Source organism: Biomphalaria glabrata, chromosome 10 (assembly GCF_947242115.1).
Source record: "Biomphalaria glabrata chromosome 10, xgBioGlab47.1, whole genome shotgun sequence".
Classification (NCBI taxonomy): domain Eukaryota; kingdom Metazoa; phylum Mollusca; class Gastropoda; family Planorbidae; genus Biomphalaria; species Biomphalaria glabrata.
In genome coordinates this window covers 13,621,235-13,639,546 of record NC_074720.1, presented here as the reverse complement: position 1 = coordinate 13,639,546, position 18,312 = coordinate 13,621,235, and the positions used below count along the sequence as shown (strand labels likewise).

Genomic DNA, 18,312 nt, shown 5'->3' with positions numbered 1-18,312 from the left:
CCCAGGTCGGTTTTAAAAAAAAGTTACATTCTAAATTCTCTATTTCTTTAATTAACTTCAGGTTATCATCAACTGCATTTTGCTCTTGAAAATTTATTAAAGCTTTAAATTTGGAAGGAAAAAAAAAACACGTGTCGAGTCCCAGAGTATGTCGTGACGTCAAATCAATTAAAGTGGATGCCGTTATTGATGTTAATTGTTTAATGGTGTTTTCCTTTCTTGACAAGCGAGGTTTCACGGCGCAGGTTTGGTCTTAATGAGAGAAATCTTCAAGGTATTAGCGACTCATCCACTTCATTTAATTATTTACTGCTAATTAGTTTCAATGAAAATATGCTTTCTTATTGATTCGCGTTATAAGTTTTAAAATAGTACCCAAGTGTGTGTGTGTGTGTGTTGAGAAAAGGCGTGTGGTCGAGGCCGAAGACGAGGAGGCGTGATCAGAGAAGGAAAAGAAAGTTGTTGGACTTGAAAAATACAAAAGAAAACAAAGATAATAATAGAAATGAGTAGAAAATATGGAAAACTACTCAAATCTACAACTACACTCAAGAATGATGTGAATAGAGGATATTGAATAATTAGTAATAATTACAAAATATGAAATAGAACCTCAGCTTGGAAAATTGAACAAGTAAGGAAGTTGACCACAATGAAAATATTCACTATAGCAGTCGACGGACTGGTGAAATCTAGCCGAGCTGATAGTTTTGATGTCCTCAACATTTTTTTAATGGAATTCTTATATGTTAGGTGGCGCCACTGATGCAGACCTGCCACATCGTTCGAAGATGAATGTCAATAGTTCATGTTTTAAGACATAATAATATTGTACTGTTTCAATCGTACTGGAATAGATATTCGTTGTCACTGATAAAAACACTGACAAGTCATTTGACAAACTAAGCTCTATTTGTTCCAGTATTGACCCGAGCATTGCCTGCTTCCCCCTCCCACGACTCATACATAGCAAAGACTAAATTTATGGATGGAGGCGCGGTGGCGGAGTGGAAAACACTTGGCTTCCAAACCGGGAAGACTGAGATTTTTAATTTCGAGATTTTTAGGGCGCTCCTGAGTCCACCCAGCTCTAATGGGTATACTTGAAATTTGTTGGGGGAAAAGTAAAGGCGGCTGGTCGTTTTGCTGGCCACACGACACCCTCGTCTGGTCTGAAAAGGGAACTTTAAATTTGTGGATGTGAGGCCGAGAGACTTAAGGGGCCTCAAGTTCAATACCCGACTCGAGCAGAGTTGTGTGTACTGAGCACCTAAAGACAGTACGGAAAACCTGTAGTCACGAAAGTGGCGCTACAAAAAAAAGATATTCATAAAGAAACAAACCAAATGATATGTTGATCTCCACGTAATATAAATGGACAATATCGCTTAGTGCACATTTGCGATATGTGACGTATTCACTTTAGTGAAATCATACTTTTAATAGCATATTTAGTATGTGCGATCGAAACTTAAAACATCACAGTCTAACAGACAGACAGCACACATACACACACAATCTTAAATTTGAACTTTTACGAAGTGACATAAATTCGTTTTATCTAGCTTCATTACCTATTTTTAGTTCCTGTATTTTAAAACAACAACATAGATAATCAACCCCAGCAAGTAAATCGAATGTCTCAGCAGCACCTTTACTCCCCAGGTAAACAACAATAACGAAGAAACAAGAGAAAGATGACGTGAAATAGAAACAATGAAAAGTTGAACTACTTTCTAGCGCCCCCCCCCCCACCCCATACATTTATTTTTATTTTCGTATGCAAAGATGCTCTTCAGAAAGTAATTGCATTAGTAAATGGCCGTGCTGGGACCAAGAGTGGCCATGACGCTACAATTAACTGACATTTTGTTGTCTTGGGCTTCAAAAGACAGGTTGCTAGAAGTAAGTCAATTCAAACTGTAATGCCCACAGTTTAATGAGTGGGGTCAACAGACTGACCAACGACAAAAAAAAAAAAAAAACAATTTAAAAACTGTGCTCCTTAGTTGTCGTTTACTTGTTGCTTTGCAACAAAAATACTGACTGGCCAGAGCACAAGGGGAGATGAGAAACAACAAAACAACAATGAGAGAAAGAAACACTGCAAATGTGTACTTTTAGGAATTGGACCAAATATGTGGAAGACTAAATATGTTGAAGACTAAATATGTTGAAGACTAAATATGTTGAAGACTAAATATGTTGAAGACTAAAATGTTAAAGACTAAATATGTTGAAGACTAAAAATGTTAAAGACTAAAAATGTTAAAGACTAAATATGTTGAAGACTAAATATGTTGAAGACTAAAATGTTAAAGACTAAATATGTTGAAGACTAAAAATGTTAAAGACTAAAAATGTTAAAGACTAAATATGTTGAAGACTAAATATGTTGAAGACTAAATATGTTGAAGACTAAATATGTTGAAGACTAAATATGTTGAAGACTAAAATGTTAAAGACTAAATATGTTGAAGACTAAAAATGTTAAAGACTAAAAATGTTAAAGACTAAATATGTTGAAGACTAAATATGTTGAAGACTAAATATGTTGAAGACTAAATATGTTGAAGACTAAAAATGTTAAAGACTAAAAATGTTAAAGACTAAAAATGTTAAAAACTAAATATGTTGAAGACTAAAAATGTTAAAGACTAAATATGTTAAAGACTAAATATGTTGAAGACTAAATATGTTGAAGACTAAATATGTTGAAGACTAAATATGTTGAAGACTAAAATGTTAAAGACTAAATATGTTGAAGACTAAAAATGTTAAAGACTAAAAATGTTAAAGACTAAAAATGTTAAAGACTAAATATGTTAAAGACTAAATATGTTGAAGACTAAATATGTTGAAGACTAAATATGTTGAAGACTAAATATGTTGAAGACTAAAAATGTTAAAGACTAAAAATGTTAAAGACTAAAAATGTTAAAAACTAAATATGTTGAAGACTAAAAATGTTAAAGACTAAATATGTTAAAGACTAAATATGTTGAAGACTAAATATGTTGAAGACTAAATATGTTGAAGACTAAATATGTTAAAGACTAAGTATGTTGAAGACTAAATATGTTGAAGACACTTTCTTTTTTCAAAGACGATGTCTATAATTAGAAAACACCCCTCTTTCAGTAACTTTGCAATCTGTAGGGCAGATGCTGGAAAGGTAATCTGTTTCTATGGCCGACGGTAAACGAGGATGTCAATTGGCATAAAAACTTGCTAGACCCTAAACGTAGATGGGAAATTTAGTTCAGTAAGTTCACTTGTTTAAACACATCGTCATCAGGGTGTAATTATCAAAGCAAAGCGAGCGGTAGTTTACAGAAAGACTATCAGTAGTTTCTATTTGTAAGCTAATCTGCGCATGTCGTCACGCCAGTTAATTCTACTTCAACTTAGTGTATTATTTGTATGCTCTTTTAAGATAGAGAAAAAATAAATAGTGCATATCAAGACAAAAGCGTGTAGTTAGGGTTGGGTCTGCAAACAAGGAAATAAATTGATATAAAATATTATGTATATTAATAGCTACCGATACAATATTGCAGACTGAACTAGTAATAATAATAGGTGACTCAATTACAAATTAGACCTCACCCGCTCATGCAATAATTAAAATCAAATACCACTATAACCTGTAAAAGTAAACCAGTGTGGACAGGTGTTGTTTATAAGCATGGTTAGTGGGAATATAGGGCTACAAAATAAATAATGTAAATACAAAAGCCAGATTGAAGGATTAGAATAATCGATGTGCTAAGGACGTGTGGTTATAACAACAAATAAGCCGTATGGTTGCAATGAGTCGCTGTACCTTGCGTCCTTCATAAGTAGCAGTGTGTAGAGTGGCGTGAATGGAAGAAATCTCACTGATTTATTTTTATAAAACACACTAAACATTTACATTGTATATGTATGATTAAGTTAGAATGTGTGAGTGTTTACGTTAGAACATTTACTTTGTATATGTGTGTTTACGTTAGAACATTTACTTTGTATATGTGTGTTTACTTCAGAACATTTACTTTGTATATGTGTGTTTACGTTAGAATGCGTATGGGCGTGCGCGTGCGTGTGTGTGCGCCTACAAATTAGTGAAGACAGGAAAGTAAAAAGTAGAAAGCCAAATATCCAGCAAAACATACAATGAAAAGGAGCAAGCCTTACAACATTGACAAGAACTGTTGGCAAGGAAAGTCAAGCAATAATGCTCGATATTGCAACTCGCTTATCTTCTCTTGGCAAATACATTATTTGGGTCGTAAATGAGTTTTTCCTTACATATTCTTTGCATATCTATTTTTTTAAAATTGAAAGCACGTGCTTGAGCTGCACATCTCAGTGTCATTAATGAAGGCCAATATTCTGTACGAAAATACGAAGAGTTGGTATCAAACCCGATGCAAGTTACAACCGAGAGGACAGAAGACACGGTAGTTGGAAACAATACTGTTACAAATGAACAGTGATAGGTAGAGGTCAACGTATGACCCCGGCGAGATGACACAGCAGCTAGTGTTCCCTGGAATCTACATGTACAAACAAAGACAGGATGTGACGTGTCCACACGTGTTGTTCCAGGGACGAACAGATCTAAGTAGGGGGACAGTTACTAATGAACAGTGACAGATAAAGGTCACTACGTGTGACCCCGACTTGATGACACTGCAGCGAGTGTTTTCTGGAATCTACGTGTATAAATAAAGACAGGATGTGACGTTTCCTGACATGTTATTCCAGAGAATACTAGGAGTGTGCAACTTTGGAGAAGCGATTAGGGACTCTATATAAGCCAGAAAGTTAATGTGAAAGTCAGTCGTATGGAGTCGTGAGTGAGCCGTTACAGTCGATACAGACTATGTAAGACGTGTGCGGCTCTGTGGAAGAGAAATGTGTACGACTCGATGCAAGTTAACTAGGGTAGAGTTAACTGGAGTGGACTACTGTCGTTAAAGTCTATACAGCGAACTACAGTGGACTTGAGCCGTTACAGTCGATACAGTCGATGTAAGACGTGTGCGGCTCTGATGTGGTAGGCTAGAGTACGACTTGGTTCAGCTTTGGGAGACCTGGAGCGACACTGGGAAGTGTGTCGTTGGTCTGTTACGACTTGGTTCAGCTTTGGGAGACCTGGAGCGACACTGGGAAGTGTGTCGTTGGTCTGTTACGACTTGGTTCAGCTTTAGGAGACCTGGAGCGACACTGGGAAGTGTGTCGTTGGTCTGTTCTGTGGAATACGGCTCGATGCAAGTTGAGAAGAGATGAATTGCAACGAAGTGAAGAGATGAATTGCAACGAAGTATAGCTAACTGTAAACTGACAGATATTGTACAGTCTTCTACGCTACATGTTACAGTAACGAATTGTTAGAAGTTAATAGTCATTAAAGTTAAATGAAACTGAAAGTTTAGTCGTCAAGTTCTTTGCTGTGTTTTTATTTGTGTGCCAACTAATACATCTAGCCAGAAGATTCAGAAATACGTAACAATTGGTGTCAGAAGTGGGATCTTTCTGGCTAGGATGTGTTCCATCAAACTTCTTATTGAACTTGACATGAAAGAACTTAGACAAGAGCTTCGAGAAAGAGGTCTACAGCTTAATGGAAATAAGGAAACGCTAACAGCACGTCTCAGACAAGCCCTGTTGGAGGAAGATGTGAATCCGGAAAAATGCCAATTTGAAATCAAACCTAATATGACGGAGCTCCTGAGAACCTTGCAACACAAAATGAACTCGGTGAACAAGAGCATTAAGGAGATAGAATCAGAAATCAACACCCGATTTTCTTCATTTAACCAGTTGATTAAAGTCATGGATGAGAATGAACAAATAGCTACCACGCCCAACAAGACTGAAGAACAAACAGATACAATAAAAGATCAAACGAGAATCATGATGAACCAGCTACTGAACACTCAGCAGTATCAGATTGAGTCGACAGATGAAAGAACTACACCATTGATGAACAACGAACAATTGTCCAACCCAGAATGTGGCGATACAGACAATTACGATAGGGATGCTGGTGATGGTTGTGCTGTCTGTGACTGTGATAGCAAACCAAACGAATGTGGCCCACAAGAAATGAAAAGAGACGGTAGCTGTTACTATTTCAACGAGAAGCAGAATGAGACCGCTGAAGAAACAATAGAAGAGACCTATAGTTTGACCGAAGCTTTAGCTATAGATATACCTGATATGAGTACCTCAACTAGCCAAACAGATGAAGACAACGTTGGGTCTGCGTCCAAGCCTGTTGCTGTGGGCCTTAAAGACTTCTGTCTATCTGCCAGTGTCTACGAGAGGAACTCGAAGCTTGATTATTGCACTCATGCGTTTGACAAGAACTGTACGTACGTAGCTATGCAAGAAGACTGTGAATGCCAAGAAATACACCAACAAGCTCTAGACCTAACAGAAGCTTGTACAGCTATCAAGGTAGGCGCGAGAAGCCCTGGTGATAGTCAAGGAATTACAATAGAAACTGATGCTGAAGTTGATGGACCTTTGCACGTTGAATGTTATCAACCTGCCCCACAGTCGAGTCCTCCAGACTCGGATGAAGGTGGTGACGTGTTTGACAACTTGCCTTCAAGTGAACTTGCAGCTCATTCGCAAAGCACCCATCGAAGAATAATGCTGAAACAACTTGTTAGATCAACAGTCTTGATGACTACAGCCATGAAATGCAATACCTTCCTATGTGCTATGTGGCTGCCATCAGCATTGATTGACAAGAAAGTAAGACAACGACATCAACGCAACCAAAGAAATATCAAATGGAGGAAGCGGAGAAAGCGACACATGCAGAGTGCAACGTGGATGGCTCCAACAAGATCAAGATACAAACCCACCCCTTCTCCCACTGATAGACCCCCACCTGCATTTATGAAACTCCATAGCCCATGTTGTTAGAAAACAAGCCCACCACTTCTCCCACTGATAGACCCCCACCTGCACTGATGAAACTCCACAGCCTATGTTTTTAGAAAGATTCTGTCCGGAACCATCAGACCAAAGAAGAAAGCCTTACTATCAGTTGAAAGTGTGAAGCCACTAAAGAATAATTTAAGAACATTCCTCATGAGAATAGCTTGATGAAGTATAACAAAGGTTTTAGAAGAACGCTAATTAAGTCAGAAGCAAGAAGGACAGAAAAGAAGTAGTTTAAAGATGTCAGAACTGTAGTGAGTAACCATCTGTGACAGAACTGTACAAGAAGATCAACCCAACAGACATCGTACAAACCCAAAGTCAGTTGCTGTTGTAAGAAGAGCATGTGAATATTGCTGTACTGTGATGAACCTGTGTATCTCTGAAGAAGCTCTGGAAAAAGATGCTTGAAAATGTAAAACTCAGCCAGTGAAGCACGAACTCGTTAGAATGCTGATGAATTTTCTCGACAAGAGTGCCCAATGTCGTCATCTGAAGGTCGATGTTTCCATACCAAGAATGATGAAAACATTTGTGAAGAACTGCTGAAAAATGAGGTTTGGCTCCCATTCTTCTATGGAAAGAAGATGGACTGCGACTGCCAGATTGAAAGAACATCTCTGAGAAGGGGGCAACCTCCAAAGCTTCCTACTTGATCGTCGATCGATTTCATCAGTATCGTGATGAAGTAGAATCTGTTCGGGACGAACAGATCTAAGAAGGGGGCAGTGTTACAAATGAACAGTGATAGGTAGAGGTCAACGTATGACCCCGGCGAGATGACACAGCAGCTAGTGTTCCCTGGAATCTACATGTACAAACAAAGACAGGATGTGACGTGTCCACACGTGTTGTTCCAGGGGACGAACAGATCTAAGTAGGGGGACAGTTACTAATGAACAGTGACAGATAAAGGTCACTACGTGTGACCCCGACTTGATGACACTGCAGCGAGTGTTTTCTGGAATCTACGTGTATAAATAAAGACAGGATGTGACGTTTCCTGACATGTTATTCCAGAGAATACTAGGAGTGTGCAACTTTGGAGAAGCGATTAGGGACTCTATATAAGCCAGAAAGTTAATGTGAAAGTCAGTCGTATGGAGTCGTGAGTGAGCCGTTACAGTCGATACAGACTATGTAAGACGTGTGCGGCTCTGTGGAAGAGAAATGTGTACGACTCGATGCAAGTTAACTAGGGTAGAGTTAACTGGAGTGGACTACTGTCGTTAAAGTCTATACAGCGAACTACAGTGGACTTGAGCCGTTACAGTCGATACAGTCGATGTAAGACGTGTGCGGCTCTGATGTGGTAGACTAGAGTACGACTTGGTTCAGCTTTGGGAGACCTGGAGCGACACTGGGAAGTGTGTCGTTGGTCTGTTACGACTTGGTTCAGCTTTGGGAGACCTGGAGCGACACTGGGAAGTGTGTCGTTGGTCTGTTACGACTTGGTTCAGCTTTAGGAGACCTGGAGCGACACTGGGAAGTGTGTCGTTGGTCTGTTCTGTGGAATACGGCTCGATGCAAGTTGAGAAGAGATGAATTGCAACGAAGTGAAGAGATGAATTGCAACGAAGTATAGCTAACTGTAAACTGACAGATATTGTACAGTCTTCTACGCTACATGTTACAGTAACGAATTGTTAGAAGTTAATAGTCATTAAAGTTAAATGAAACTGAAAGTTTAGTCGTCACGTTCTTTGCTGTGTTTTTATTTGTGTGCCAACTAATACATCTAGCCAGAAGATTCAGAAATACGTAACAATACATTAGCTGTGATTTCACTGCCATGTTTTTTACCCCAGATGTGTGTCTCTGAACGTGTAAGTCTACAGCTAGATCCGCAGTTCAATAGTTCACACAGACTGAGTAAATCATCTACACTTACTAAAATTAATCATTTGATTGGAATAATAGTTTTGATAAAAAGTATTATTTATAGATCTTTTTTTCAACAAATAATGGTAAATAGGAACTACTCATAATGTTATCTTTAAGATATGTTCATGAGAGTAACTCGCCAGCCGAAAAGTTGACATTTTTACACTTTAAAATGGGTCTTATTTTAGTTAAACACTTGATTCTTTCTCAATTATTTATCCATTTTTACCGTTTCACTGCGTTATAGTTTAGACTTTTGATCACACCTGAAAATACAGACCTATAGAAATAAGCTGCCTAGGTCTTGACCTAAACAATGTCAACGACGCTTTATTAAAAGATCATTACCAACACTAAATAATAAAATTTAGTTCGTGCTTACAAGGGCATGAGCTTAGAACTTGATTTTAGGGTGTGTAAAAGTGCAAAGAATGTATTTATCATAGCCTTATATATCTATATCTAGACTGGACATGGAGATTTTTTTTAACACTACACAAATGTCGTGAAAATGTTTTTAAAAGTTGGATCAATGCGTTGTTTTGTAAAGTAGTTATAAGAAGTAAAGTTGATTTTTTCAACCCTAACCTATGTAACATAATTTAATGTTTAGATCTAGATCTAGTAATTGAACATAAAAAAAAAAGACCCCTCTCGTCTCCTAATTAGGCCTATTAGATAAGAGTTTGTTTCCGTTTTCCAGTCTAGATATAATATATATATATATATATATATATATAGGTCTGTGTGAATACGTCTATAAACAATAGAACGAGCGAAATAAATACCGAGAATAACAACGACCTACACTTTCAATGCAGTTCTGGCGTCTGAGAAGGTCAAAGAGTTTAAGAAGCTGATGCTTCCACCAGGCGATGGAGAAAAAGAGGCCGGCATTGAAATCTCGATGTCAAAAGATGAATCAACAGAAGAAGTAGTCGAAAATAACAGTTCCATGAAGAGAAATTCGAAATAAAACTATTCCGAAGTCTTCGTGCTGTTTATAGAAACTCCATCAAGCGAAAAGAGATCTTTTTTTTTTTTTTTTTATTCAATTTTTCCCTTCTCCTAGGAAATAACGAATGAAAAGAAAGTCAATATTCTATGGAGTTTCAATAACACATCGATTCGATATGAGTGAATTTAGTTTGGGTTCTCGCTCGTTCGACCATTTCAATTAGCCTTAATAATTAGGCTGATACATTATGTCATCCGTAAATGAATGCATGGTTGGTCAGCTCGCCATCTACAGCGAGCTCGGCACCCATCGCTGAGTCCTGTGCTATTATTTCCATCGCTAGGAGAAGTAGATTGTTATATCTACGCTTGAATGAATTCCCAGAGACGTTGCAGAAATACTAGGTGTGTGTATGTGTGTGTGTGAGTGGATTGTTCTAAACAGCAATTATTATTTACATGAAATGCCAAAGTTTTTTTGTTTTGTATTTTTGAATGAAATCCACCTTCCGTTAGGACACGTTCAATAGTGTGTCTAAGGTGAATATGACGTGTCTATATCCACCTTCCGTTAGGACACGTTCAATAGTGTGTCTATGGTGAATATGACGTATCTATATCCACCTTCCGTTAGGACACGTTCAATAGTGTGTCTATGGTGAATATGACGTGTCTATATCCACCTTCCGTTAGGACACGTTCAATAGTGTGTCTATGGCGAATATGACGTGTCTATATCCTGGTCCGTTTTAAGACAGTGAAATAGATATAGCCATTCCTAACAACATGCTTGAAAACATTCTGGATTTAATGTGTCTATTTCCTCGTCTGTTTATGACAGTGAATAAGCCCAGTGTGCTTTATGTCAAAGGGAACTAGATGTCTTTGTTCCCCAGTGTATTTTACGTCATAGTGAGTAAGATGTGTTTGTTCCTTAGCGTGCTTTATGACATAGTGAATTAAATGTGTTTATTCGCCAGCGTGCTTTATGACATAGTGAATTAAATGTGTTTATTCACCAGTGAGCTTTATGACATAGTGAATTAAATGTGTTTATTCCCCAAGTGACATAGTAATATAAAAATACCCCATCAAAGATTAGTAGTGAAAGTACACCAAAAATAGTGAAATTACATCAGATTAGTGAAAGTACATCAAAGATTAGTAAAATTACATCAAAGATTAGTGAAAGTACATCAAAGATTAGTGAAATTACATCAGATTAGTGAAAATACGTCAAAGATTAGTAAAATAACATCAAAGATTAGTGAAAGTACATCAAAGATTATTGAAATTACATCAAATTAGTGAAAATACACCAAAGACTAGTGAAGTCACATCAAAGATTAGTGAAAGTACATCATAGATTAGTGAAATTACATCAAATATTAGTAGTCAACAGAAGAAACACCAATGATGGGTTAAGTTACACAGCAGTAACCTCAACAATCAATAAAGTTAATTCAGCAGACTCAGCATCAATCATCAGTAACGTTAAACAGCAATTAAGTGAACGATCAGTGAATTAAAACAACAACAACAACAACAACAACAAAACACAGTGAATGGTCAGTGACGTCAAAAAAACAAAACACAAAAACAGCATCAAGCATTCGAATACAAATGCTTGACTCAAACCTTATTAAACATCAATGTAAGAGGATCGCCAATATTCATCCGAAATCCTTACATACAAACCCACCTAGATACAAAATAAGCTGTGAAATTACCCCCGCCCCTCAGGCGCCTTGCATGTCGCCCAGCTCCCACCACTAATCTCCAATGTTCCCCCACAACAACGTGCACCTAGCCTCCCCCCCCCCCACTCCCTATTTAGGCCGTAGAGAAAAAAAAACAACTCAGCAGACGTTTGACAGACATTTTAAACGCTAATGAAATCATGGAGATAGATCAAGGCCGGGTCCATTACGGACGCCTGTGATACAACATGAGGGAAGCAGGGACACGTCCGGCAATTGACGTGATTCAGCTCTCGGGCTAGCTGTAGATCTCGCGAGAGATAAGGAGAAGGGGGGCGGCCAACTGTAAGCTAATTTGAATACGTCGACTTTGATTATTCTTGTATCTTCTTGTTTTCCTTACATTGTATTCCCCCCCCCCTTTTTTCCTCCGCCTAATTTGATGTTTATTTTGTCTTGTTATAACGAAGATCAAGTCTTTACAAAAGCTCTAGCATTGCAGAGTTGCGGGAACTGATTGCCAAGTAGAAAGAGTTATCTATCTTAGCCAAATCTGGCAGATGGTTTTTAATAATGGCTGTATTGTTGCGCATTGAGAAGGATGCCTGGCAATGAGGACGGAAGCTGCAACACCAAGAGGACGCCTGTGACATATTCTACACCATAAAATAAAAACGTCAACCTTATGATAACAAAGAATCACGAGGAGATGTAAGGAGACTAGTGTTTTTTTTTTTTTTTTTAAAGTTGTATCTGTATGTAGTCATCAGCCTCGTGACAATAAAGTGGAATTATAACTAAAAAAAAAATTAAGTTTTTATTCGAGGAAGTTTAAGGGATTTGTTTTTTGTTACCTTTTTTGTTATTTGTTACAAAATTACTGCTCCTCAGACCTTTATGTTTCGTATTTATTTTTGTTTTCGACCCAAGGAGGTTTTCAAAAATGCGTGAAATTTTAGAACATTTTATTCTATTTTAGACTTGATATTCGTTTTTTTCCCTTAAAAAAATCGGTACAGCTTGTACAGAATTATAATAATAAGATTTATTTCTTCCATTTCTCACAGGGATGAAGCTATTCAAAAAACTTCAGTAGATTGACCCACCCTTCCAGTCCACACACGAACGAACACCTGTCTCAGTTGTTTGGACAAAACATTACTTAATATGTTGCAAATATCTTCACTTTTAGAGGCGGCCAATACGGATTTCAGTCATCTACACCTGATTCAGTTGTCCAAATGGTTCGAGGCAAATACGCCCCTTTTATGAACCATGTGACCCGAGAAAGGCTTTTATCTCGTGGCCAGGATGAGAAATTGGCTCTTCACCGATCTCTCTGTCAGGAGGACCCCCCTCTGCCATCTACACCAGTCGCCACTGTCACTTTTTTCATGTTAGAACAATGTGTAGATAGGCTAACGTGTGTTTTATTTGTTTTCCTATCAGCATGTATAAGGGAAACCAGCCATCTCATTGGTGAACTAATTCTAACTAACAAAACCAGCCATCTCATTGGTGAACTAATTCTAACTAACAAAACCAGCCATCTCATTGGTGAACTAATTCTAACTAATAAAGTGTAAATATATATTATCTCTTCCAATGAAAATGACGACATCCTTGTGTGCTTTCGCAAATTTCTTACCCTAACTGCGGAATTAGAAGAGAGGATCCTAGCCATGGAATCGAGGGTTAGGGACCGATCCTAGTCATGGAATCGAGGGGCTAGAGACCGATCCTTGCCATGGAATCGAGGGTTAGGGACCGATCCTAGTCATGGAATCGAGGGGCTAGAGACCGATCCTAGCCATGGAATCGAGGGTTAGGGACCGATCCTAGTCATGGAATCGAGGGGCTAGAGACCGATCATAGTCATGGAATCGAGGGGCTAGAGACCGATCCTAGTTATCACCTACAAAGGCCGTATCACAAATGAGTATATCAGAAACAAAATACCATAGCTATTTGGACGATGACCTGCTGACCACTGTCTAAACGTAACTTATATTGTATGGCCCAGTCACGAGGCCCTCAGGGCTCACAAAGACCTTTCTGCAGGGAACAGTACCAGGGAAAAGAAGAGGCAGATAAAAGGCGAAGGGAAGACAACATCAAATAATGAACTGGCCTGTCATTGAAAGAGATTCTAGTTATAGCGAAAAACAAGCGATGAATGGAGAGAGACAGCCGTCATATAATGCGTGGTGCCCCAAAAGTCCAACAGACTAAGGGATAGGTAAAGGATCTTTACCTGATAGGAACATTATTCATCACAAGTATATTTATAAAAAAAAAAAGTTGGATTACATTGAAACAAGTTATAAGAAATCACATTTCATTAGCTAATTTAAAAAAAAGGTATAGGCCTTTACATTCTGATCAATTTTGAGAGCAGTACAAGCACTAATTGTGCTTTAAAATTATTGTGAAAAATCAAATCAAAATGATTGGGATTTCTAAAGGAGTAAAACATTTTTAAAACATGAATTTGAAAAGCTAAATACAGAAAAAAAGAAAAAAAAAAGACTCATAGGAAAGATGTATCTGTTTATAGTATTTAAATCTAAATTTAAATCTAGTTATTTAAATTTAAATACATACAGACAGCATCAAATGTATGAAATAAAAAGCACTTCATTTTGCTATTTCATGGGTTGAAATGGTTCTTGCTCAATGTTCACTCATTTCCCTATTTCAGTTAGCATCTTAAAGTTTACCTCAATAAAACAACTCTCTAGTATAACCAGGGGTAAGAAATGATCTGTATTTTTGGGCAGAAGTTGTTTACAATGCCTACAGTGGCATGAAGTTAATTGAAAACAGCCCAACAAGGCAATACTTGACAACAGGGGATTCTTTTTCATTAGTAAATGAAATCACTTTGTTGCAATTAATCATTATCATAATGTTTGAGATTCATATATCTCTGTTTCAGCTATGGAAGGGGTACCAAGTTAAATGTGTTGAGATTTTTAAACATCTTTCTCTGGCAAGATAAAGTAGGATCAAGGTCCCAGGCAGACTATATGGATGGGATCCAACTTCTCTTTGTTACAAAAAATGAGGTCATAGTTAGCTAAATCTTAATGAGTAGAAAATCCTTAAAGAAAAGGAACCTTTAAAATCTGTAGAAAGTCACTAAAAAAAGAATAGTATTTAGACTTTAAAAAAAATATCAATCATATATATCACTATAATAGATCTTTTAGCTCTAAGTAGATGTCTACCGTTCAATATCACCATCTCAATAAAGTGTACTGTTCCTTGTGTAAAATTCCATTTAAAATGTAGAACTAGATCTAGATTCTAGGTAAATATAGATGAACGTCCTACACTAGACTGTTACTGTTTTTTTTTTAGATGTTATTTAATTTGAGTTATGTAAGCTTTGTTCATCATTACTCAAAGATCTTTCAAGCAGACTACTCCCCTGTGGATCTCGCTGAGAAATAAGTAGATTAGTCATATCAATAATATTCTAGATAAAGATCTATTCTAGACTCTAGAATCTAGATCTAGAGTGTATTTCAGAGTATATAGAGTGTATAACAGATCTTGATATTGTATAATCTAAATCTTGATCTAACATAGATAATAAAAGGACTTACCTCAAACCGCTTGAAAGAATTCATCCAGATCCATCCAAGCCACTAGATCTATACAGTGAGTCTAGTGACTAGTCGTTATTAGTGTTGTATACAAACTAAGACGGGTCTAAGACTAGATCAAGATAGTATAGATCTTTCATATACTCAGATAAATCTAGATCTAGATCTAGCTTCTAGTGGCTCTATGTATTCTAGCTTGGTGACAGTTGAGTTGGCCTTGAGCTAGATCTAAATTCTATTGATTTGATTTAAATCTATCTAATATTAAGTAATAATATCTATCACTAAACCTTAGATCTTTTACTATAGAATAGACCTATCATCAAAAATGCAGGTTGTCAGTCTTTCAACTCTATGAGTCTGAGTAGCCTATCAGTTGAGTTTATTTGCGTAATTAATTTAATAAGGCGAGAAATGTCTTAGTCTTAACTTAGATTTAATCATCTTTGACTTAGACTTAGAATCTAGTCTTTGAATTTGTTAAGAAATCTAAACCACGAGATCAAAAATAAATGCAGATTTTTGTTCGATCTAGACTCTAGTCTAGATTCTATAAAGATCTAGATTCTAATATAGATTTTGATCTACACTCTACATCAGGTTCTAGATTAAATCCATCTCTAAATATAGATGTATAGGTCTAGATCTATAGACAGATCTAGATCTAGATATATTGATAATATTGTTGACACATCTCAGTGACCAATCCCTGTTTATAAGTTATACGCAGAGGTAATTTCCGTTCTTGGTTATCTTAAAAACAGCAAACATGCAGCTGGACTCTATTATCGGAACAATAATTGATGAGCACTTTTAGATCCCCCCTGCAAAGAAAAAAAAAAGAAAAATGTTTAGTTCTAAAAGTAAAACAAAAGTCATTTCAGACAAAGTGTTTGCTTTTATTTTCACAAAAATGCCGCAAAGCTATTGCGTAAGTACTTGTCTTTGGCTGCCTGAATTTACCGGAGATGTATCAGGCAGTTTCCCGATATTCGTGAGGCCTGAGGATTCTACTCTTGTGAGTGTTGCTTTTTCTTCAGCGATTCAATTGTATTAATTCCTCCTGTATTAAATGATGTCTGAGTTTAATTACTCAATTCTCTTCATGTGTGTACGGCCCCGGAGGGGGGGGGGGTCTGCAAATTTCTGAAACTGGCAGCTCTAATAACGCGAATGCGAATTCCCATTTTTTTCAATGACTATCTTATCAGATCAGATCCGATCAAATGCAATCCGATCAGATTCGATTAGACCATATCTGAATCGAATTTATCTAAAGTAGGAAATGATTTTTTTAAAAATATTATGTAGTAGGCTACAGCCTGAAACAAACCCTTTATCCTCGCCCTCAGGATTACGATACTTTAATATGAGTGAATTAATTGTATCGATGTATACCCCTACAAACACAGTTCAAACCAAATGATATCTAGTTCCGTCAAGTGTTTTAATGCCAACGGCCCGCGTGTTATATCCGGTCCGTTCGAAACTTCTACCCGCCCATATTTAAACCGAAGAAAACTCAGTTCCATTGGACTGACGATGATACAGGCCATACACCCCCTGACACGAGGGCCGGAAATTTAATGCTCCTCGTGCCGAAAAAAAGGTTGTACAACATTCTTATAGTTAATTAATATTGTTGTATTTCTCTGTTGATTATATCAATTAGTAGTTTGCTACTATTTAATGCTTATAGAACAATATGTAATGTCAAGAAAAAGCTTTGGTTATTAAAATTTTTTGTCAAATGGACTAACTTTTACTTTGTTATCAACCTTTCTTTAAAAAAAACCACACAAAACAAACAAACTGTAAATTGTCTTTAACTAACATTTTTTTAAGTACTAGTCATACTCTATAAAATTAACTAGGTTTGTACAATATATGATATCGGTTTCTATTGGTAGTTAAAAAGCCACCTATATTCTAAATTTACCAGTACTAAAACAGTCACCTATATTCTAAATTTACCTGTACTAAAACACCTATAATTAGAATTCACCTGCATTCAAACGCATATTATCTGCAGTCACTTGAGTTCAATTTCTCGCCTAGTGCATTGAAAGTTCTAAGTCTCCCGATCAACTGAAACTGTTTTTATTGTTTATGTTCCGCTAGTCACATGACTTATGGGCTACACTCATGCAGTGAAACACAAGACACTTAACTTGCCACCATAGACACACGCTCAACACCACCTTTCACCCTCACCCCTTAACTTTTTTTTTATACCATATCTTTTTTAGATACGGTATAATGAATATTACTTCAATAATTCTACGCCATATCTGTTTTTTTTTTTTTTTACTTCTGTGTTCTACGGTGTACACTCCTCCCCCACCCCATTTTACCTTCGCCCACCTTCCACCACCGCACTTTTTCACCCTAATGAGAGTGTTCTTAAAGTAAGGATGAAAGCATAACACGATGATGCCAACTAAAAGTTATGTCTTTCATTACTTAATAAACCAAAATGGACAACGGAAGTCCATTTTGCAAGCGTCTAAATTATTTTTTTACCCACCCCTCCCTAACTCCCCCTCCGCCATTTTGCCTGCTCATTTCTAGTCCCAGAACACTTGCGATCAGACATCGATATAAGCTAACACACTAATACCTGTTACGTCCAATATACATATATATATTATATATATATATATATATATATATATATATATATATATATATATATATATATATGTATATTTGATATCACGGAAATGAATGACTCAAACTAGGTCAATGGCGCCCTTGTCCCCCTTCTTTCCCCCCATTCTCTCGTATTACCAATGAATCATTTAAGGGTCTTAAAATTAAGGCCGAAACTTATGCTGTACGTAAATGGTAGGCAACCTTGTGAACAACAAAAAAAAAAAAAAAGGTCAAACATCCGGTGTTTTTTATTTTGTTCCAATATTCGGCGGAATATTTCTGTTGGAACTTTTAAAGCTCAATACCTCTTTTATCGTCATAGGCATGACTGTACCGTACAATGGGGGGCCTAGGCTCGTGGGGAGACGGATTTACCGCCCAACAATTTATTGCATAATGCAGTGTCTGAGATTACTAACATAATCCCTTCGTAGTCGTGGGCGTATCATTGTTCCTAAGGCAACTTTGAAAAATTTTCAATTGGAGGCGTATGTTCCGGAATATAAACTTCCCCCCAAAATTTGCATACTTCTTTAGGAATCCTCAAGATGTTTCTGATT

General features: G+C 37.0%; 1 protein-coding gene across 2 annotated transcripts in view; it reads right to left on the bottom strand.

Annotated features, from left to right (window-relative positions):
* Window positions 1-18,312, bottom strand: part of LOC106066568 (uncharacterized) — a 110,449-nt gene that overhangs the window by 82,707 nt on the left and 9,430 nt on the right. The window contains exons 1-2 of one of the 2 annotated variants that reach the window (XM_056044253.1): window positions 17,072-17,399; window positions 15,098-15,921 (exon numbers count right to left, since the gene is read on the bottom strand). In XM_056044253.1, coding sequence (XP_055900228.1) covers window positions 15,098-15,121 — 24 coding nt within the window. In that variant the 5' untranslated portion in view covers window positions 15,122-15,921; window positions 17,072-17,399. Of the gene's footprint in view, window positions 1-15,097; window positions 15,922-17,071; window positions 17,400-18,312 lie in introns of those variants that run through there. The other variant, XM_013225633.2, reaches the window with a different exon arrangement.